Raw genomic sequence first — 24,653 nt, forward strand, 5'->3', positions numbered from 1 at the left:
AGTCAAATATATGAACATTTATTGAAAGCCTAATATAATGTACCCGCAAAGATAAATACTAAATAAAATAGAATCTCAGCTCTTGTCTAATCAAAAATTTAAACCATGTAAACAAATAACTACAATAGAATGTTGTGCTATAATAGAATAAGCTTATAATGTATCATCCAAATAGGAACTTATCTGAGAGCAGAAGGTGACACTATTAATAAACATTGGAGAAACAGGTATTAACTGGGACATAAGTCTCACTAGCTATAGCAAAATTATACATAAACTGTTGTACTAAACTAAATGCCAACTTTGAACCCAAGTGTGACCTCTTTCCACTGTATGCATAAAATATACATATAGGTTACCAGCTTGAAGATATCAATCCTACATCCTTACATAAGAAAAAAACATTTTAAAACACTGATTTTTTTTTAAAAAGTATCTCAAAGATAATCTTTTATCTTCTAAAATAATTACCAAGGGTTCTGAACTTTGTTTTCTAAATAAACATTTTTCTCAGTCATTTCATGTACTATAATAAGATGCAACCTATCTTATCTAAACTGATGGCTTCTATGTTTCAAAGATAACTTCTTATATTCTAGAAATTTCTATATTTTGGGAATTGCTATATGATATGCAAACATGTCAAATTCCACATGTCCAAACAAAACCTATGTTCCACTATCTAGAACTCCTACATATCCCTCTTCCACTTATGATCACAGATATTCTCAAAATACTTTAAAATCCAACTGTCAAGTAATGTCAATTCTATCACCTATATGCATTTCATATCTATGTACTCCTTTCATTAGTCATGCAACATTAATTCAGCACCTATTACATTAAAGGTCCTGAAATAAATTCTTAGTTCTCTTTCAGACTACTGTGAAAGCACACTGTGTAAAGGTAATTATAAGTAATTATAAATATTTATCCTCCTGTTCCTTCCAACTACTGCTACCAGAAAAATTGTACAAAACCATAAATCCTAGCTTGGCACAAGCCACTTTCAAAACCTACAATATTTTGCTGGGTAGTCAAAAAGAATGAAATTCAAATACCTTAGCATAGCTTTAAAGGCCTGTTATAATATGCTGCAGTCTTACTTATCACCAAACTCATTCCAGCCTTAATGAAGTCCTAAGCATTAAGAGAATGTATCTTACGCTTTCTTTCTCTGTGCCTTTGCTCACTGCAGGAGACTGGTAAAATGGCTTTGGGATTTTAATGCAGAAATATATAAGTGATATATACACACATTATCTCTTCTTAAAATTCACTTCTTTTTCTCTCTTCCCATCTATCCCCACTCTTAATGTTAAAATCTACCTAATTGTAGGACAAAAAGCTCCTCTTCAATGAAATTTTGATTCTCCAGAGAGTATTAAGTCTCTTTCCCAAAACAACAGGTACTATTATACTGAATATCTGTCTTCATTTCAGTACAAGCTCTAAAAGAACATAACGTCTTACTTATTTTTTACTCCCAACAATCTCACACAAAGCAGAACTGAAATACAGGAAAGTACTAAAAGAAACAGCCTAGGCAAGTGATGTTTCATTTCAGTTGATCCATTTCTTACCTGCAGGATCCCAAGTTATGTTGTGTGCTATTGATTCCAGAAAAAACTGGCCACTCTTCTGCCATTGACTATATAATTCCTAAAGTTAAAATTAAAAAACTCATTTAACCAATTAGTATTGGCAGCTTTTCTCTATCAAATATATACATTCATGCTTGTTATTCTTAATAATACAAGATGCTATTTTTGGGGGGGGTACAAGTGACCATGCGGTCATTTTTAATAGGGAACAAAATGTTCAATTCAGTTGAGAATTATAAGAAGTATATGATGGAAGAGATTTGTGAGAGAATGACTACCTATTCCTGGAGGGCCAAAAGTCTGTCTTCAGCATAAACGACCAGTAAGTATATGCCAATTTGGACAACATTCTCATTAACCTCAGATTTTTGTAATATGATTACCTCATATTATTATAGTTACAAATGTTTAATTTTAAGTGGGCCTGTGCTATCTGAGGCTTCCTTCTCTTTTAAGGTTTCATCCTCACCTGCGATCAAAAACTACACGAGAAAACTCAGATTACGAGATGTAACATATCCATTATATTATATAAGATTTTTTCATTCATTATAGTAACATTTTTTCCAATTTTTTTTACCTGTAAGTCAGTAAGAAATATATGTTGCAATAGGACCCAAAAAATAAACGCAATCTAAGTTTACCCTTACTACATGTGATGCACTCTAATATTTTCCATTTTACTTTCTTTTCTTTTAAATTCAGGCTGTGGTCTAAGTTGATTTCACTAACCTCTGCAGGACTGAGACCCATAAACAACCTTTGAATGCAGCGGTTCTCATACTCTAGAACAATAACCTAAGATGTTCACTAAAAACTCCAATTTCTGAATACATCTCCAAAGGTTTAGGCTCAAAAAAATAAGAATGAGGAATCTGTACTTTAAATGAACACCCCCAGTGATTCTGATAGAGATGGTTTGCAGAATATGCTTTTATGAAATACTGCCTTACAGGAATGGCTCTTAATCATAGCATACATCAGAACCCTCTCTAGAACTAGACACAGAAATGTCCAGGCACAACCCCACCCCTACAGATATAGAAATCCCCAGGGCAGGATCTGGACACATGGTCCAACTAGTGATTCTGAAGTGTTCCACTCATGAAGAATCACCACCTTAAAAGAATTTTCTAGAATGGAAATAATTCTTTTTCTAGAATGGAAATAATATCTTTTTTATGAGAATCTAGAGATTCTCTGAGACTCTATTCAGGAATTACAGATTCTGTGTACCTTCTAATAAGTCCTTTTCCATTTGATCCGGTTTTCCCCTTATTCATCAAGCTTTTTTTTTTTTTTTTTACCCCTTTCTCCAAAGTCAGTGCTGCCTAACAATAAACCAGACTTTTCTCACCGACTTTTTAGCATTACATTAAAAAATGTTATTTAGTACATGAGAAAATGGACAAAAACTAAAATTCTTGATTCTACCCTTCATAATAAAGGCATTTTAACATAACATACTGAATTTTTTTAAACATACTGACTTTTTTAAAAAGCCAGTTACCTTATTCAATAAATATTTATGGAGTACTATTTGAAATACATCATTCTGGGCAGAACAATCACTTATTTTTACTACTATCAATTACTAATTCACAGGTTATCAGGGCCTCTAATACTGGATTCATTAAGTAATACACAACACAAATATAAATCAGGGGAGGACTATAACTCTCTTTCCATGAAATTTTAAAATGAGTATCAGTTAACCTAGAGAAAATGTTTTTCATTTACACTAGGTAGGGGAAAGAATGCTCATATTAGGAATCAATACAGTTGGTTTTACTTAGTTCTGTGGCTCAGCAGCTATTTCAATGGTCAACAACTGATTTTCTTTGGGTACCTGCTGTCATATTTATAAAAAAGAAACAATAGCTATCATACTAAGACAGAGAGAATTTGTAAGATACTAATGAGCTAAGTGAAAAGGCAATGAAAAATAATAAAAGGTATATATAAAGGTATATATATTATTAAAATATAATTACTTTTAGTTAGCATACTTCTGCACAGTTTTGATATCACGTCATTGTTCCAAGAGGCCCATGAAGAATGAATAGCTATTAACCAATTTTAAAATTGAGCAAAGAGCCTGGGAAGACTGACTGGCTTAGGATCAAATGACTAGAAAGCAGCAGATAAAGAAAGAAAGCAGTTCTATGGTTCCTAAGATAATGTTCTTAAGACCATACTATGCTGATCCTCTTCCATATAATTTAAATCACCAGTTTAATCTTCAGTAGAAATGGGTAAAATAACCTGGACAATTATATTTAGAGCATTAAAGCACCCAAGAAATCTAATACTTATAAACTGTTGTTTTCGCCAGTTTTCAGAACTATTTCTGAATATAGTTTCTTCATAAAGATAAACACTTACTGACCTGTTAACAGTTATATTACATGATACAATAAGGGGGGGGAAGTCCTAAAAGGTAGCTTAAGACTCTGCAATTAAAACATGTAACTTTAAGAACAAAATATTTAAGAAAAAACAGAAGTATATTAAAGAAGATAATAAAAAACAAAAACAAAGGGCCATACTTCACTACATAATGGTGTTTGCCATTAGCAATAAACTACCAAACTTAAAATTGTTGACTCTTCAACAAAAGTCAACAAGAGTCAACAACTCCTTCCATAAAGGAAAATGTCAGAAGAAAAAAAACACATATAATTCATCAACACAATTTGATTTACTTCTACTTCAATCTAAGATTTAAAACATATTTTAAATAAGGAAGTGGCATTTAACATCTATTTTTAAATTATGGTATAATTTATACAATTTATCTGATGATCACTCTGATTTTATACTCTTAAAAATAGTGTCTTTTAATACTCAAGACATTTTAATTCCTAAAAGAAAAATGATAAATTACTGACCAAATTTTTCTTTTGCTTCGGTAGGTTAACTGGTTCAAAAACAGAGATAACATTTCCATAGGATGCTGCAATCTTTTAAAAAGAAAAAAGAAAGAAAACTTATGGATATGTTAACTTACTTATGAATCAAAAGACGAAAGAAATAATACAAATTAAAATAAGCCCCCTCACAATTTCATGTATGAATACTTGAGAATATCAGTTTTAAGAGACCACCATACCTCAGTCAGAATTCCAGTACTGTCACCTACTGTGTAACCAGCAAGTTAATCTCTCTGTACCTTATTGTCTCTATCTACATTTAGAATATGCATAATACTATCTTCCTAATGGAATTAGTTTGAGGATTAAAACAGCATCTGTAAAGGATCTAGTATATAATTACCTGTAAGATACATGGTAAATATTAAGTCCCTTTATCATAGAAAAAAATGTATTGATAGATTCCTTGTCAAGTGGAAATGAGATAGGATTTAATCCATTTCTAGGTTATCTGTCTTCAAAGTTCACAATTCTGTCAGTGTGTATTTAGCTTTATAAAAATAAAACTTAGATCTATTCCTTTGTAAACGCTATAAGAAATGTATTTTTTTAATACTCCATTTTGTCTGAGTATTTTTAAAATTTACTCTTTCAATCAATGGCTCTGTTCTATAAGGTGGCTACTATTATAGCTTGGGTGAGCCACAATGAAGAACAATGAAATATCAGAAATAAGGACTGATAGATACAAAAACGAATGAGGGATAAAAATAAGAGAATATAATCTCAAAAAGAAGGGGATAAGCAACGAGGATGTAATATATAACAGAAAAAAAAAACTTTCAATGGCTATTTTTAAGTGTTCTAAGAAGTTAAAAGGATATAGAAATCATCTGCACTGAGTCAGTCTGAAAGGCCTTATTGAATTTGGGCTTTTAAGAGTGGGTAGGACTTCAAAGAATGGTGAATATTCAATTATAGAAAAGGGGCATAACACAAGTATGAACACAAGTGCAAAGATTAGAAGAGGTGAAGTATGCCTGGAAGTGACAACCAGCCGAGATGGAACGGAATGTCCCTGCTAACAGAGTGAGGTACGTACGTCCAAAAAGGCAGACCTAAGCCAGGTTGTACAGGGCCTCATGCTCAGGTGAACAATTTGAACTTTCCCAAGGTAATGGGAGGCAAAGAATGTTTTTAAGCAAATGAATAAGATAAATGCAGATGAATTTTCTCATGAAAATTAATCTTATAGTAGAAAAAAAACAGTAATGCTAAAATACTGGATGTCTACAGTATCAAGCAGCACTTCCCACTTAAAGTATCATAACCTACAAATTTTCTTCCTGATATGGTGAGAAGCCATTTATTTGTACGAATATCTGTGACCCAAAGGAAATCTGCCCTTTATAAAAATGACTATAGGGGGCACCTGGGTGGCTCAGTCCGTTAAGCACCTGCTTTTGGATCAGGTCATAATCCTAGGGTCCTGGTATGGAGCCCCACAGTGGGTGGCCCACTCCCTGCTCAGTGGGGAGCCTCCTTCTCCCTTTCCCTCTGCCACTGCCCCTGCTTGTGCTCTCTCTCTCTCAAATAAATAAATAGGATCTTTAAAAGGAAAAAAAAAAATGACTACGAAACCAAATGACCCATCTATTTTAATCTAGACTGTCATGTAATCTAGGTTATCATGAAAACATAACTCATATTGCAAGTTATTAAAAGGGATTTCCAACATAGCCAGGCTTATGTGAGTGTAGATATTACGAGCAAGTTTCAATACAGTAATGAGGATTACAGAACTATAGAGCTGGAGACCAAACAAACATGAAGAGAAAAGGGGGAAGTCTCAAGGATTTTCAATATTCCATAATAAAGATCATTTTTGTAATATAGTGAGAATGAAAGGTGTAAACAACAGAAAGATGAGAGACACTTTAACCTGTAAAGGGAAGGGACACAGGAGTAACACAGTAGTCCAAAACAGGGAAAGACTGTAAGAGCCGAAACTCATTTTACCATAAGTACCTCTACACTAGATACTAAGAGGTAACTTTTCAGACTGGCAGGTGCATTAGGAATGATTAGATTTAAAAAAAAAAAAAAAAAAAGATTGGGTCCTTTTGATTCCTCACACAAAATATTCTAGTGGAATCATATAGTCCAATAATATATTTAAACATCTAGCAAAAAATTAAGTAAATCTGCAAAGTCCACCCCAATTTAGCTGTAAATATACCTAGACCTGGCCTTGCCTACATGGTGCTATATTTAGCTATATACTATGCTGCCTACTAGCTATGACTCTACCTATTCTGCTACTGTATAGAACTGTACTTCACCTGATACAGAATCATAACCTGTTTCTTTTGTTGTTGTTGCTTTCCTACTTTCAAGGTTACTTGTTACTTTCATATGCAAATGGAAGTCCAAACAAAATTTTTCATTTTTCTTATAGACTTGGAATAAATTAATTAAAAAACTAGGCACTTTAGAAGAGTTGACCTCCATTTTAGTACAAAGTTTATCCAGAAATTATAAGGAGATACTACAGCAAAAGAACAACTCTAACAAATGATTTCTCTTTAGTAGTTTATTTGTAAATAGATTGAAGGTTTACTGTCATTCCTTTCCTTTAATCCAATCAGTTTTTAAATAAGTAAGTTTTAGATCTGTTCTACGGGGTAATACTCCTTTATCAACTCACAGGAAAACATTATGCTGTATCTTGAAATTATGTAAGAACAGAATTCCTGTCAATCTGAAACATATCTGAGTCAGGAGTTTGTTTTCTATGGTGCATCTCAGAGAGCCAAAGAAATTTGTAGCTACATTGTCCTTGAAACAAAGCAAATTCGACAGGAAATACATACTTGGGAGATTATCCTGACAAAAAACATATTCAAAAGAAATCTCACATTACAAGATTACAAACCTTGCCTTGTTGCAATGAGCAGTCTACACATCCTACTTGAATATTTCCATGTTTAGCTCCTGGGATTATTTGTAATCTTTCAAAATCACTTCCCAGTATAACAATGTCACATCCAGATGCATAAGCCTAAAAAAGGGGGGGGGAGAATAAAAAGGATAAACTTGTCAAGAAAGTATTTATCAAGTAGAATACTGGCATTAAATACTGTTTTAACTAAATATTATGTTTCAAAAAAGCAATTTTAAATATCCCTTTAAAAAAAAAACCTCTATTATTTGAGAATATTTCCTTTACCTCTGATATTCAGTCCCATCAGCAAAATCAGTCAGTCCTGTCTGCAAAACATTCATTTCTTCCACCTCCACTGAATGCTACGCTACCACTATCTCCCTCCTCCACTACTATTAATAGTCTGCTTCCATTCTTGCTTCCCTCTAATTCCTTTCCACACAGTCATGCCTTTTTTTTTTTTTTTTTTAAGTAGACTCCACATCTAATGTGCGGCTCAAACTCATGACTCCAAGATCAAGAGTTGTATGCTCTACTGACTGAGACAGCAGGCACCCTGAAAAGAGTCAACTTTAAAAATGTTTATTAAAGGGGCGCCTAGGTCCTCAGACAGTTTTAAGTCTGCCTTTGGCTCAGGTCATGATTTCAGGGTTCTGGAATCAAGCCACACACCAGGCTCCCTACTTGGTGGCAAGTCTGCTTCGTCCTCCTCCTTATGTGATCTCTCTTGCTCTCAGTCTCTCTAATATAAATAAATAAATGAATAAATCTTTAAAAAATGTTTATTAAAGCAAGAATTTGCCCTGCTTAAACCCCTTGATAGTTTACCCACTGCACTTGGAATAAAATCAACTCCTTGCCATGGTTCAATGCCCTTATTGTCCTAACTCTCCAAACTCATCCCAAGCTACTCTTTCTGTCCCCTCCATTGGCCCTGTCCCTACACTGCCTTTCCTTGTCCTGGAGCATATCAATCTTTTTCCACCTTACGGGGTCTTTTATCTACCTCTCTCTGCCTGGTCTTTGTCCATCTAGCTTTTTTTCAACATTCATGTCTTAGTTCCCAACCACACAGACAGACACACACACACACATACACACACACACACACACACACACACACACACACGGTCCCTTCCTCTCTCTCTTACATTACTTTCTATCACATTACTATTTATTCTTCTTCATAGCAGGTAACATGATTTTTAAGTATCTTGGCTATTATCCACTTTCATTAATGCAAGTTAAGTTACAAAACAAAACGATAGCATTCAAAAGTGTATCTTGCTCTCTGCTCTCACCTCCAATTCTAAATGAAGGGGCTTCTTTATAAATATCTATGAAATAAATGAAATATTTAACTTCAAAAAACAGCCACCATGACCAAACAAATAAAAAGGTATAGTTCAAGGCTTGTTAGCAAGCATTTTACAGTTCTTTTTGAACTTTACAATTAGCAGAACTCTTCCAACCAGAATTTTTTCTGTATATTTTTGTCGAACTTCTTAGATCACAGGAGTTTCTTCATGGCTTTCTTCTTGGAACTTACTCATATAAGCCACCATGAAGTATGACACTGAGAACAAAACATCTATCACAAACTTTACCCCAACCAAATATAAGTTCTTAAAGTATTAGTAATTATTTACTTTCTCTCATTTTTGCACCTGTACATATACCTTACTTAATGTAGAAGATAATAATATATACTTTATGACCTTAATTTTTACTAAGGCCAAAATGTTTCTGTATGTGCCAGCAAAAAATATTTGGAAAGGCGTTTGAGAGAACATACAAAGAAATCTGCTCACATTACAGACAAGAAAATGAGGCCTAAATAGGCTGATAGAACTTCTTAGTGGCAGAGTGGGCTTTAGAATCTTGATCTCTTTTGATTCTCGATCTAAGTGCTGTATGTACACCACGAGGACTTCCCTAGTTAAGTATCCTTGACTAGAATTTTCCTAAAAGGAACTGGGGACAATCAAGTCTGGTTCTATTGGCGTCATATAGTGGAAAAAATTGGCTTGGTAAACAAACAAACAAAAATCTCATGATGGCCTGCTCACCTATATAAATATCCACGGTAGGATCACAAGGCTTGTCACAAGACTATTAGCAAGAATAAATTCCAAAAACTTATTTTAAGAAAAATTTTTATTTGCAATATTCTAAATATATTAATATTTTAGAAACTGATTTTTCCCCTCAATATTAAATTTTGATAAAATACCGATAGTCACTATATCCCAAAACATTGTGTCAAATTACAAATATTCACAATTTAGATTTCCTATTCATTAAACAAAAAATTTTAGTTCCATTAACTGGAATGAATGAATATATATATATTTTTTTTTTCAAAACATGTCTTCATAACTTTGCCTTCCTTTTGCCATACCTAAAATTGTCTACCTACTTTCAGATATTGTATAGCAACTATTTTTAATCAACTACAACTCTCAATTTTCTGAATTAAGTTTGTATTAATCCTGAAGTTCCTCAGAAAATTACTGTTTAATACAAGTACTAAACATCTGCAGAGTTGAGAAATGCATAGTTAGCCCAGAAACACTTAGCCGTACAGAGAGGAAGATAGCAATTTACTGCATAATTAACCCTTCATCATTCACAGATTAACCCAGTTCTGAACTACTCTTGTTCTGTTGCTGCAGTTGTAATACACTAATACAGCCTGTCATTTGACTTTCTTTTAGTGACAGTACTAAAACATACAAAGCTTTCTCTCTCTAGTTTTGGTAAACTTCAAATCAATTGAAATGACAAATCTTATCTGGAATATCTCTCTTTCGGTCCTCATTTTCTTCTCTTAGAGTTATAACTAATGGATGACAATAAGCTACTACATAGGGGAAAAAAAGGGAAATAACCAATTACAGTCTACACTTCATGAGCTGACTATTATGCCAGGGGTTAGAATAAAGATCTTCGGGTATTTTTGACTCATGAGCTTAAATTTTTACACTTTATTTGGTTGTATAATTAAACATAGGATGGACTAAAGACTCAAACCATATTTGCATTATGTTCCATTTCTTAATCATTTTCAAGAATCTGTAAATGTATCTCCTAAAAAGCCTGCTGTGTATAGGAGATTAGCTGAAAAAAAAAAAAAAAAACTATAGTAAATATCCACAATGGAGTATCATACAGCTGTAAAAATAAGAAAGAAGCCATCTATGACTCACATGGAGTGATTTCCATGGGATATTATTAAGTGAAAAAAAAGCAAAGTACAGGGGCGCCTGGGTGGCTCAGGGGGTTAAAGCCTCTGCCTTCGGCTCGGGTCATGATCCCAGGGTCCTGGGATCGAGCCCCGAATGGAGCCCCGCATCTGGCTCTCTGCTCAGCAGAGAGCCTGCTTCCTCCACTCTCTCTGCCTGCCTCTCTGCCTACTTGTGATCTCTGTCTATCAAATAAATAAATAAAATCTTTTTTTTTTTTTTAAGATTTTATTTATTTATTTGACAGACAGAGATCACATGCAGGCAGAGAGAGGAGGAAGCAGGCTCCCCTAGAGAGCAGAGAGCCCGATGCGGGGCTCGATCCCAGGACTCTGAGATCATGACCTGAGCCGAAGGCAGCGGCTTAACCCACTGAGCCACCCAGGTGCCCCAATAAAATCTTTAAAAAAAAAAAAAAAAGCAAAGTACAGAAGGACATATATGTCATTTTTTGGGTAAGAGTCAAGGAAAATGAATCTGTTTACTACAATTAAAAACACAGGATTGATAAAACTAGGGAATAATAAAGTTGATTATCTACAAAGGTGAGGAGGATGGAGTAGAAGAGATACAGGAAAAAATGACTTTTGAAAACATATTAACATAATGCATACTCAAAGACAAATCAGTCAGAGTGGGGGAGGGTATGGTAAAACAAAGGAACTAAGTACATTTCAAATGACTACATATCCACACCAAAAGAAAGAAGGGCCAAAGGAACCAAGCAACTTACCAAACACTGATTTTGACCCCATATTTTCAGTCTTGGGTAGTGAAAAGCAAAAAACTAGTCCACCTCCCATGTTTCTCCTTTACTCGCACACTACTACCATATTCACAATACTTTTGTGGACAGATATGGGATCTTTTAACCACATCAAACAATTCTGTGACACCCACTAGGTATCTGATAATTGAACTCAATTCTGACACTATCTACCTGAGAGTAGCGTCAGATCTCACAGGTGAAGGGCTCAGTCTTAACTGAGACTGTCCTACACTTCAGATGGTAATCTCAAGGGGACCCCAGATTACCCATTACTTCTGCCCAACCTGGCTACAAAGGCAAAGGTACCCATGACCTCCTCTCTCTTGGATTTTTCACTAAAACAGCTTACAAAACTCATGTAAACACTTACTTACATTTACCAGTTTATTAAAAGACCTGATAAGAATAGAGAAAAACAACCAGATGAAGAGACACACAAGGCGAGACCTGGGAGGGGCGCAAGCACGGAGCTTCTGTCCTCATACAGCTGGTGTGCATCACCCACCTGGTACACGGATATGTTCACCAACCTTGGAGCTCCCAACAGCACCATATTGTTGGGATTCCATGGAAGCTTCCTCACACAGCCATGACCAATTATTAACTCCATTCCCAGTGCCTCTCTAGTCTATGGAGAATGGGAGGTAGGACTCAAAATTCCAAGCTTCTGACCTTGGTTTGATCTGTTTGGTGACCACACGAGGAGCCATCCAGAAGCCTACCCAGATTTTCCTCATTAGAACAAAAGATGCTCCTAGTACCCTTATAAACTACAAGGATTTGTGGTAGGACCCAGTGTCAAGACACAAATATTAGGGGGCACCTGCCTGGCTTGGTCAGCAAAGCATGTATCTCTTGATTTTGAGGTTCTAAGTTCAAACCCCACACTGGGTACAGAGGTTACTAAAAAAAAAAAAAAAAAACTTAAAAAAAAAAAAAAGAGCCAAATATTGTAACAAGTGATGCTCCTAATGTTCTTATCACTTAGAAATTTTGAAGTGTCAGGAATTCTGTGCCAGAAACTGGGGACAGAGACCAATACATGTATTTTCTATTATCTCACAGGCAGGGTGGGGAGAAGTACAAACAAATCCTGAATGTTTTTTGTAGGTTGTTTTTTAATTATAGTGGTATGGACAATGCAATTCTGAAACTATTTTGGATATATTACAGAAATGAGCAAATGAGCCAAGGATCTCACTGTATAAAGAAAAGGAACAAAAATATAAAATAGAAAAAGATACAAGAGTCAAGCAAGGTTGTTATGGAAGTGGAAATACTGGTATAAAATCATGTTTTCCAAAATATACATATTTCCATGTACACATGTAAATACATGTTTGTATATGTGTATGTATGTGCATACTAACTTGCTATATGCATATACACGTGTATATGTGCTAGTTCTATATTATTGAAAGGCCAAGAAGCAGATATCCCAAAAGCAATGAGATCACTTAGTACCTTGATCTTGGCCTCTAATAGCATTCTCTACTAAAAGAAATCAGGGCTCCCTGAAGAAATGGCTCAGTATAGCACTATAACAGGGTAGTACAATAGGGGCATAGAACACTCTGTTATATCAGAAAGAAGGTGCAAAAAACAGGCAAGAATCTCATCAGTGTATAGTCAACCTAGGGGAAAATGATGATGAGGCTGATGATATTTGCAGGGTCTTCAAAGGCTTTCTCAGATATTGCTTATTAGTTGCAAAGAGAAAAAAAAATCTGTTATACAATGGAGAAATTAGGCAATACCTTTAGTGGTCATTAAAATTAACATCCCAAGTGACAGATATCAGGAACCTCCAACTGGGATACCTAGAGGACACAACGTCATCTAGGCAGAATTTTGGCCAAGAAGTCATAAGCTCAATCTAATCAGGAGGAAACATTAGACAAATGTGAAATGAGAAAAGGTTTTGTTTTTGTTTTTTTAATTTTATTTATTTATTTGACAGAGATCACAAGTAGGCAGTGAGGCAGGCAGAGAGAGAGAGGAGGAAGCAGTCTCCCTGCTGAGCAGAAAGCCCGATGCGGGACTCGATCCCAGGACCCTGAGATCATGACCTGAGCCAAAGGCAGAGGCTTAACCCACTGAGCCACCCAGGCGCCCAGAAAAGGTTTGTTTTTTAAAAGTGGGAGGGAAGTACTAAAGTCTTCAAATGCCACTGTTGAAGCGATAAAGAACAAGAGAAATGATGCTAAAGAGACGCAATAACTAAATGTGGTATCATAGTCTGAATCTTGTATTGGAAGGGGTAAAAACGTTATAGAGAACACTCTCATATCAATTAACAGAACCCAAAATGGGTAATACATTAGCTAAAAGTTTATCAATGTAAATTTATGAAATAGATAAGTATACTGTAATTATGTAACTGAATATTCCTCTTATTAGGAAATGAGACTAAAGTATTTAAGGGTGAAGAATTATAACATACATAACATCCCCAAAGTATTCAGAAAAAAAAATTATATAGGCACACACAGGTCTAGGGAGCACAAATGATAAAGAAAATGGGAGTACATTATTGGCAATAGCCAAATCTAAGTAATGACAGCATGGGTGTTCCTTGTATGATTTTTATTTTTTTAATTTTTTTAAGATTTTATTTATATATGTGAGAGAGAGAAAGAGAGAGAGAGAGAACATAAGAGGTGAGAAGGTCAGAGGGAGAAGCAGACTCTCTACTGAGCAGAGAGCCCGATGCAGGACTCAATCCTGGCACTCCAGGATCATGACCTGAGCCTAAGGCAGTCGCTTAACCAACTGAGCCACCCAGGCGCCCTTGTACTATTTTTATTTTATAACTTTTTCTAGGCATGAAATTATCTCTAAATAGTTATTTTCTATGTAGTAATGAAAACATATAAAACCTAAGTAATTGTTTTCAAAAAGTTAAAACAAAAACTGCTACCACTTTTTTTTTTTTGCTTCCTTTTATCTTTACTCACGTACAGTCTTCTGGGCCTATTTTCTTCTCTTTGGCAATATACTGCAAGGCCAATACCAAGTGCTTTTCACCGTAACCCATTTAATCCCTACAAGAAATTCTGTGTAGTACTTTATACGATAATCACCCCATTTTACTGCTAAGGAATCTTAAGCTTAGACAGACTGAGTAATTGGCTCAAGTCTCAGAGCCAGCAGGAAGCACAACTAAGACTGAAACCAAGTTATAACTAGTGGGAAAGGACATACTCTTACTTACTCTGTTATGCTATCACTCAATGCCCTATAAACAAACACTGGCATGAATTTAATAATTTTTCTCTAATCTCTTCCCATAATTAAGAATATCTTAAAAAGGGCGCCTGGGTGGCTCAGTGGGTTAAGCCGCTGCCTTCGGCTCAGGTCATGATCTCAGGGTCCTGGGATCGAGTCCTGCATCGGGCTCTCTGCTTGGCAGGGAGCCTGCTTCCCTCCCTCTCTCTGCCTGCCTCTCTGCCTACTTGTGATCTCTCTCTGTCAAATAAATAAATAAAATCTTTAAAAAAAAAAAAAAAAAAAAGAATATCTTATCTGGACCATAAAGCAACCAGAACTCCCATAACCATGATAAGAATGTAAATTAATATGGTACGACTACTTTGGAAAACTAAACACATGCCTACACAATAACCAGCAATTCGACTTCTAAGTTTATACCCAACAGAAATGTGTCTATACATACACTAAAACACATGAACAAAAACATTCATAAAAAAAAAAAAAAGAACATTCATAACTATTCATCAACACCCCAAAGTAGAACCAATCCAAACATCAACCAACAATGGAATACACAAATGAACTGTAGTATAATCATACAATGGAATACTATAAAGCAATGTTTCTCAAATTCTCTGGTGTTGGAATTCTTTGCACTCTTAAGAAAATATTAAGGTTAACCATCCTCCCATCCCCTTCCTTAAGGGCTTTAGTTTTTGTGTATTATCACTATCAATACTCTCTCTCTCAGAAATTAAAACGGAGAAAACATAATACACTAACTAATTCAGTAATGAAAACCTCCCAACAAATAAAAGCCTAGGATCAGATGGTTTCACCAGCGAGGTCTACCAGACATTTGAAGAGAATTAAGGCCAATCCTTTCCAAAAAACTGAAGAGGGAATACTTTCTTTTTTTTTTTTTTTTTTAAAGATTTTTATTTATTTATTTGACAGAGAGAGATCACAAGCAGGCAGAGAGGCAGGCAGAGAGAGAGGAGGAAGCAGGCTCCCCGCTGAGCAGAGAGCCCGATGCGGGGCTCGATCCCAGGACCCTGAGATCATGACCTGAGCCGAAGGCAGTGGCTTAACCCACTGAGCCACCCAGGCACCCCAAGAGGGAATACTTTCAAACTCATTCTGCAAGGCCAGCATTATGTTGTTACAAACCTAGACAAGGGCACTATAGGAAAAGAAAATTACATTGCAATAACCCTGATTGACATAAATGTAAAAATCCTTAACAATTTCAATTCCAAGAGGAAAATTTCAAAAGGACATTAAAAAGATTATACATCATAATCAAGTGAGATTCATCCCTGAGATTCAAGGACAGTTTAATAAAGGCCATATATGCTAAGCCCACAATATGAACACCATATTCAACGGTGAAAAGCTGAAAGGTTTTCTCTAAGATCAGGAGAAAGGCAAGGATGTCTACTCTCATTACTTCTTTTCAAAACATTACTGAAAAGTCCTGGCCAGAGCAATCAGGCATGAAAATAAATAAATAAATAAATAAATAAAAATAAATGGCATCCAAATTGGAAAGAACACATAAAACTTTCTGTTTACATTTAACAAGATATACTGAAAACCCTAAAGACTCTACCAAAAAATAAAAAATAAGAAATTAGAACAAATGAATTCCATAGTCATAGGATACAAATCAATACATAAAAATCCGTTGCATTTCTACATGTTAACAATGAATCTTTCAAAAAAGAAATTAAGAAAACAACTTACATCAAAAAGTAAAATACTTAACATAAATTTTAAAAAGGTGAAAGATCTTGTGTACCGAAAACTATAAGACACTGATTAAAGAAATTGAAGATGACACAGATAAATGGGAAAATATCTTGTGTTCCTAGATTGGAAGACTACTGTTAAAATGTTCATACTACCCAAAGCAATCTACAGATTCAATGCAATCCCTATCAAAATTCTAATAGTATTTTTCACAGGCCAAAAAACATTCTAAAATTCATATGTAACCACAAGAAACACCAAATAGCCAAAGCAATCTTGAGTAAGAACTAAGCCTGACACTCATATGTGGAACATAAGGAACAGTGTGGAGGACCAAGGAGAAGGGAGGGAAAACTGAATGGGATATCAGAGAGGGAGACAAACCATGAAAGACTCTGTACTCCAGGAAACAAACAGGGTTAGAGAAGGGAGGGTCGGATGGAGGGATGGCGTGACTGGGTGATGGGTATTAAGAAGAGCATGTGTGGTGATGAGCGCTGGGTGTTATACACAACTGATGAATCATTGAACACTACATCAAAAACTAATGATATATTATATGTTGGCTAATTGAACAAAATAGAAATAAACAAAATTTTTAAAAAAGAACTAAGCTTGAGCCATCAAGCTCAAGCACCACACTTCCTGATTTCAAACTATATTACAAAGCTATAGTAATCAAAACATTAAGATGCTAGCATAAAGACAGGCACCATGAACAAAAAAGGAAGAGAATCATGAGCTCAGACATAAACCCACGCACATATGGTCAACTAAATCTTCAGCAAAGGCACCAAGAATACATAATGGAGAAAGGACAGTCTCTTCAATAAACAGTGTTGAGAAACTGCACATCCAATTGCAAAAGAATAAAACTGGACACTTATCTCACATTATACACATAAATCAACTCAAAATGGATCACAGACTTACATGTAAGACTGAACCATAAAACTCCCAGAAGAAAACACAGAGAAAAAGCTCCTTGATATTGGTCTTAGTCATGACTTTTCTGATATGACATGAAAAGCACAAACAGCAAAACCAGTAATAAACATGTAGGACTACATCAAACTAAAAAGCTTCTGCAAAGCAAAAGAAAATAAAATGCAGAGTCAACCTACAGAATGGGAGAAAATTTTGCAAACCATCTCTGATAAGGAATTAATATGCAAAGTATATAAGGAACTCATTCAACTCAATAGCAAAAGAACAATCTGATTTTTAAAAAGGTAAAGAACTTGAATAGATATTTTTCAAAAAAAGATATACAAGTGGCTAGTAGGTACATGAAAATAAGTTCTTCATTACTAATCCTTAGGGAAATCAAATCAAAACCACAGAGAGATATCACCAAATGGCTATTGTCAAAAAGATAAGAGATAACGTGTTGGTGAAGACACAGACCAAAGGAAATTCTTATGTACTCTCGTTGGGAGTGTAAACTGTTACAGATGCTATGGAAAACAGTAAGAAGGTTCCTAAAAAATTAAAAATAGAACTACCATATGATTCAGCAGTCCAACTTCTGGGTATATACCCAAAGACAATAAAATGACTGTCTCAATTAAATACCTGCACTCCCATATCACTGCAGCATTTATGCACAACAGCCACAACATGGAAACAACCTAAGTGTGTCTAACTACAGATGGGTGGATAAAGAAGATAGGGTATATATACACAATGGAACAGTATTCAGCCGTAAAAAGAAGAAAACCCTGACATTTGTGACACCCATGACAGCATAATGCTAAGTGAAATAAGTCAAAGAGAGAAAGACAAATCTATGTATTCCACTTATGCACAGAATCTAAAAACATTATACTGATAGAGATAGAGAAAAGAATGGAGGTTGCCAGGGGTTGTGGGGTGGTGAAATGTGAGACTTTGGTCGAAGGGTACAAACTTTCAGTTGTAAGATAAGTAAGTTCCAGGGATCTAATGTGCAGCATGGTAACCGCAGTTAACAATATTGTACTATGTACTTGAAAGTTGCTCTAAGAGTAAAGCTTTAATGTTCTCACCATAACAACAACAAAATAGAAAAGATGCAAAGTAAAGGGTATGTCAACTAGCCTGTGATAAACATTTTGTAACATATGCATGTAGCAAATCATCACAGTGTAGACCTTAAATTTAAACAATGATATAAGGCAATTATATCTCAATAAAGGGGGGGGGACATAAAGCTATACAGATAATCTAATCTGGGTATCACTCAAGAATCACTTAAAATAGACACATCTTCTTATGCATAGTTCTAGAAGACTATTAAAATTAATTCAGTCTTCTCTGTAGCTTATACAACATGATGAGGTAAAAAGCATGGAAGTATACCAAGCCCTCTCCCCGCAAAAAACAGGGAAAACAGCTTTAAAGTGAGCTAAGTATGTACCGCTTTATTCTTTAAACAATCCATCAACCTGCTTTAAATAAAACCCTAAGAAGTAATACAATACATGGTATTTTTAAGACCAAATTTAAAACTAGTTTGACAGATTTTTCTAAAATAAATTCTCAAAATTTCCCTCCAAGGTGTCCTGACTATATTGTATGACATTTTCAAAACCATAAGAATAGCACTGATTTATCAAATAAACTGCCATGCTATTTGGTCTCCAAAATTAATGTGCATATACTGATAATTGATACATTAGCTGCTTTTGTCAAGAGATCTGTAATGAGGACAATCTATTACTAATCAATGAAAATTAAATTAACAAGTGAAAAGTCTTTTGTTGGGTACCTATAATATTAGGTTTACTAATTTTGAGACTAAACAAGATGCCCAGAAAGAACTGAATTCAACGTGCTATCAAGCATATAATCACGATTTTTTACTTAAAATTGTGACAGAAAACCTTCTCAAATTTCTAAATTTCAAAAATTATCCAAGGCTGTAACAGCTGGTATTCAAACTTGGAAGTATTGTGATTTCTGTAAAACACTTGGATTTCTTGTTTTCACTGTTCTGTTTTTACCAACCATACCAGGTAAATATCCTAAGGAACTTCTTCTTGGTATATTTCCTGGTTAAATGACTTGAATTGTAAAATACTGTAATTAACATTTTTCTCATTTTTAAACATCTAATGTTGAAGTTTAATTTTGCTTCAATAATCTTAAAGGTACTTTAATACTATTTAAAACCCAGTATTTTAAAATAGGCCAGTTTTTAAGAAGTCTGATGTACTTGTGATGGCATATGAGAACCACAAAAATCTCTTTCCATATGTAAATAGTATCAAACTTTCCCTTCCTGTATTCTCTCCCCTTACAAAGACCTGTAAGTCCCGTCCAAAAAAACAAAACAAAACAAAACAAAAACAAAAACAAAAAAAAGAAAACCCAGACAACAACAACAAAAAAACCCTTTCTATCCTCCCACCTATAAAGGTTTCCCTAGAGTGAACAAAACAAAAAGCTAAACTAAAAGATGCTTACTATGACAGACATAGGAAGAAGAATGCTAATTTAGCCTCCATTTCTCTACCAACCAGATAGCTGCATCAGTCTTTTGACCTCTAATTGGGGTCCCCTGACTGTGAATACAGGGTTGTCTAACACGAAAGGAAGCCTGGAGCTCCAACATGTTTGTTTTCTCTCCTATAGCAAAGATGTTTAAATTACAAACTAGAGACAGGAAGTCCTAAATATTAACACAGTCTGTCTCTTATAAATTAACTCCCTTTCAATTTCATTTGAAACAGTTTCAACACTAACCATAAACAATGAAATGAGAAGAAAAAAATCTATTGTATATTAAAGCACATGTCATCAGTATGCACAGCAATACTAGAAAATCTAGATTCAAACTAACTGTGCCTCTTTTTAACTACTTGCCTTTCATAAACAAAATATTTTTTATTCTAAAAACAAAAGTTGTCAACAGATCAGGACCAGTTTGCTCACATATTTTCACTCTAATAAACAGCAGGAAATTAACAAGGAAAAAAGACTGAGGGAAGCATTCAGGTAAAGAAAGAAAAAATAAAGAATTTTTGCTTAGTGTGCAGGAAAACTATTGCTAAGAAGTAAATGAACAAAGTCTAAAGGAACTTTAATAGAAACATTTTATTTGGACTCGAATCTAAATTATTAAAGCTATTCTAAAACACAGACTTTTAATTATATTGCAACAAGGCTTCTTTAAGTACTATTCATCAATTCAACCAATATTTATGTGCCAAGCATTAGTATGAGTAAAACTTTAATTTTATAATAATTGACATTTTTGAGGGTTTTACATATACTAACAATGAACAGAACTTAACACTTTTTCACGTAACAACCCTATGAATAGGTACTACTCTGGCCCCATTTTACAGATGAGGGAAAAAAGGAATTTAAAAGAACTTGCAGACGGATGTACAGCTAAACATAGGGACGAGGCTGGAAATCAAACCCAAGTAATAACTCTACTAATAGGAGCCACCAATACCTTAATCACTGTTCTATATGGTCATAATGAAACCATGGGAGACACAAGGCAATACTGGTTAATAATATAATGATACAAATAAAGTGGTTTGACAGCATAAGACACATGGTCACTGCCTACTAGAGGGAAGTCAAAATACTCCATGTCAGTTTAAGCAGTAAAATGTTAGCTAATACTTAGACAAATAAATTATATCAATAAGTACATATTTTAAAACCTAGAATCCATGAGAGCTGGCATTCAATTTCATTTCAATTTAAAACCTGTCAGACTTCCTTTGAGAAACAGGATCTCATTACTTGCAATCTTTCAAAACAAGAACAGGTAAGTTATCAGCAAACATGAGAAGGGAGGAATTACACAGTATTTCTTCACAAAAGGCATGAAGTGCAAGAGAAATAAAATCATTCTTCAAAGGGGCCTCCAAGTGGAAGATCTGTCTCTCCCTCAAGTCAAACTGAAATTTAGAGATTTTTTTAAGTCTGTACATACCATTAATGTCTGCTATCTTCTATCAAAGAAGTCAAAATCAGAAGCAGTTAAAAACAATTCAAGGAGTCGGGGTGCCTGGGTGGCTCAGTGGGTTAAGCCTCTGCCTTCAGCTCAGGTCATGATCTCAGGGTCCTGAGACCGAGCCTTGCATCGGGCTCTTTGCTCAGGGGGGGAGCCTGCTTCCTCCTCTCTGCCTGCCTCTCTGCCTACTTGTGATCTCTGTTTGTCAAGTGAATAAATAAAATCTTAAAAAAAAAAAAAATTGAAGGAGTCAAAATAAATAGATCTGCTTTTTAACATGAAAAACAGGCAATTTCAAAAGAGATAAATTTAAGATATATATATATGGTGTAGAGGAAACTTACAAGGCAAAGCTTAATAAGGCAAGAAAGTTTGTAATAGAACAAGCAACATAATGTTAAAGGGTCAAGGATGGATTGGGTACAAAGGAAGAAGATGATTGTTAATCCCTAAACTACCACCCAAATTACAGAACAATAGAGTATCTTTATACTAAACAAATGAAAAATTTATTTTTATCTAATTTACTAGAATCCTTCCTGAGATGTGGGAGAAATCTGCAGTAGGCTTGGTAGGAGATGATTAAAGTCTGGTCTATGGAGGGGCACCTGAGGAGGGCAATCAGTTAAGGGTCCAACTCTTGGTTTTGGCTCCAGGATGGATCTCAAGGTGGAGAGATTGAGCCCCTGTTCCCTAACCTCTATGCTGAGGTCCTGCTCAGGCTCAGGGCCACTGAATCTGCTTAAGACTCTCACTCCTCCTCCTGCTGCCCCTCCCCCCACTACATGCTGGTCGCAGGTGCTCTCTCCCTCGTTTTCTCTAAGATAGGTAAATAAAATCTAAAAAAAAAATCTGGTCTATGGAAATAGATTTTAAAATAAGGTCACAGAAGAAGCTACATGATGGTGTATAATAACCACATAGAGTCTCTGGTTTATTAGCTCACCTCTTCTTTAAAATAACACGGAAGCATTCACCAAGTTTTTATAAACACTTAGAGGGGTCATCTAGGTGTATACCTAGGCCAGTATATTGTACGTACTTTAAAGTTCACACTATGGCATATATACCAAAAGCTTTCTTAGGAAAAGTTGCTAGAATTTGCATTGGAGAAAGCACTCATACAACTTTAGGAGATGTTACCATCCTATAATCTCCCACTAGAAAACCCCTTTAGGATGCTGCTTATTTCTTCCATCTTAATACCAAGAGCAGAGACAATGTCCAGCTATAGGGAGTCTAGAGTAGCTCACTAAGACCCTCAGAGTTCACTCTCCCCCTGAGCATTCAGGCTAGATTAACATTTACCATCAGAATCTCAAAATTGGTACTGTCAAATGCAAGCTAAGGTATGTATGAATCTCTCCACAGAGGAGGTACATACTCTGAGAATGAGTACTTAGTTGTCACAGATCTAAAAGCACAATTTAGGTATGAAATTCCTATACCATGTTAAATTATCACTATTATTTAATCTAAGATTTATTTTGACTGACAAAGACCACAAAATAATTCATAAGTAAAACAGAAGAAACCCTAGGGGATCTGTTAGGCTGTTTACTTAGTTTCACTTGCTTATGTAAAATTAAGTTTTACTTTTATTCTTAACGAAGAGATAACAACTCAAGTTATGGCAAATATCCTCAGTATTATAAATACGTTTAGACAATGGGTATCATATGCAGTACTTACTTACAGTGTGAAATTATTATAAAAACTACAGTTAAAGCAGAAAACGCCACTGCACTGTTAAGTAGCTAGAAGTTTGGGGCCTTCCTCCTTCCAGTATCTGAGAAGACCAATGAAAAACTAGTCACGTTCAGTAAATCTTAACCTGGAACTACCACTACACACCAGGGAAGTTTTATGGAAAAACTGTAATGCAACTTTTAGTAATTAATGTGAGCAATCTAAAATAAGCAAAAGTTTCCCAGGATTTCTAAACTGTTACATATGGAATTCAAAGAATGACAGGAGAGAATTACTTATGAAAAATCTCTTCTTCTTTCCAAAGTTATTCCTTGGTGAATATGAAGAAAACTACATGAAAACACTGTTTTCACTGGATTACTCAGCGCTAGATGTTGATAGCAAACGATTAATTGTTATAAGACACCCACTTTTTTTTTAATCACAAAGATACTTGATCTTAAATTAGTATAAAGAAATTAAACCAATCTCAACTATTTCTACACTTGACAATTTAAGCCTATGGAGCAGGATACCGAAACGCCCTCATACACATTACAACGACGATTTCTGGATAAACGATTTTGGATAAACCACCCCAGTCCAAGGACGTCAGACTGGAAACTTTAAAAATCCTACAAAACATTCTAACTTCCGACCCAGTGCCTCGATGACGGACATGTTTCTCCCTTTCTCCCTCCTTCGCTCTCAGAAGCCAGGTCCGCCTGGTCCTAGGGGCGGGGACCTTCGTGGGGGACCTGGGGACCCCAGTGCGGGCGACCAGGCATTCCTGGCCTCGGCCCCGTGAGTCTGGGCCGATCCCGGCTGACTCAGGGGCGCGGACCCGCCACGGGCGACGCGGGAGCCTCCCTCACTCACCGTGAAGCGCTGGTCGCCGACGCTGCCCACGGAGAAGCAGTGGTCGCCAGGGTTCACAGCCCCGGTCAGCACCTGGTGCAGGTTCATGTCTGCGTCCTAGTCCAGCAACGGACGCCGCGTCCGGCTCATGCCCAGGGTCAGCTGCCGCTTCCCTCCTCCTTCCTTCAGGGGCGGCGGCCGGTCTTGGGCGGCGACGGCGGCAGCGACAGGCGCCAGGAGCCGGAGCCGCTCAGCTGGGGCCCGCAGTTCATCCCGAGCCCTGGCGGGCAAGGCCCTGAGGGGGCGGGCCGCCGGGAGGGCGCAGCGCGGCGCTCGTCCGCGCACCTGTCACAGCCCGCGCGGGCCCAGGTGAAACTCCGGGGCGACTCAAGGGCCGAGACCCCAGGCCGACTGCCCGGAGGAGGGCCGCGCAATCCACACAGTTCTTCTCGGCTCGGGGTGGCTGGCCCAGACCGAGCCCCAGGGGCGCAGACAGCACGCGCTCGCCTTCCCCGCCTGACCTGTCCCTTCCCGGCTCCGGTGCCCGCCACCCCCACTGGCCTTTGCAGCTTACTACGCGTCGCTAGGTCCCTTCAGCCGAAATATCGCGAGACTTCCCGAGGCGAAGAGGGATACTGCGGTAAAGGACTCACTTTTTTTTTTAACCACAGTTTACAGATCCGCAAGTGGATAAGAAAACGCCTCGTCTAGTCAGATGCTGGCCAATCATGAGCTCCAGTCCACCTGGG

The 24,653-nt window shown here is 36.2% G+C and overlaps 1 protein-coding gene across 2 annotated transcripts in view; it reads right to left on the reverse strand.

Moving 5' to 3' along the window:
- Nucleotides 1-24,250, reverse strand: part of LOC111158846 (Dmx like 1) — a 125,725-nt gene extending 101,475 nt beyond the window's left edge. For both annotated transcript variants that reach the window (XM_022521130.1, XM_022521129.1), the window contains exons 1-4: nt 23,926-24,250; nt 7,413-7,538; nt 4,496-4,567; nt 1,584-1,662 (exon numbers count right to left, since the gene is read on the reverse strand). In XM_022521130.1, coding sequence (XP_022376838.1) covers nt 1,584-1,662; nt 4,496-4,567; nt 7,413-7,538; nt 23,926-24,012 — 364 coding nt within the window. In that variant the 5' untranslated portion in view covers nt 24,013-24,250. The remainder of the gene's footprint in view (nt 1-1,583; nt 1,663-4,495; nt 4,568-7,412; nt 7,539-23,925) is intronic.
- Between the last annotated feature and the right edge of the window lie 403 nt (nt 24,251-24,653).

The sequence above is a fragment of the Enhydra lutris genome, unplaced genomic scaffold (genome assembly GCF_002288905.1).
Source record: "Enhydra lutris kenyoni isolate GAN:26980312 unplaced genomic scaffold, ASM228890v2 scaffoldscaffold64, whole genome shotgun sequence".
Taxonomy (NCBI): domain Eukaryota; kingdom Metazoa; phylum Chordata; class Mammalia; order Carnivora; family Mustelidae; genus Enhydra; species Enhydra lutris.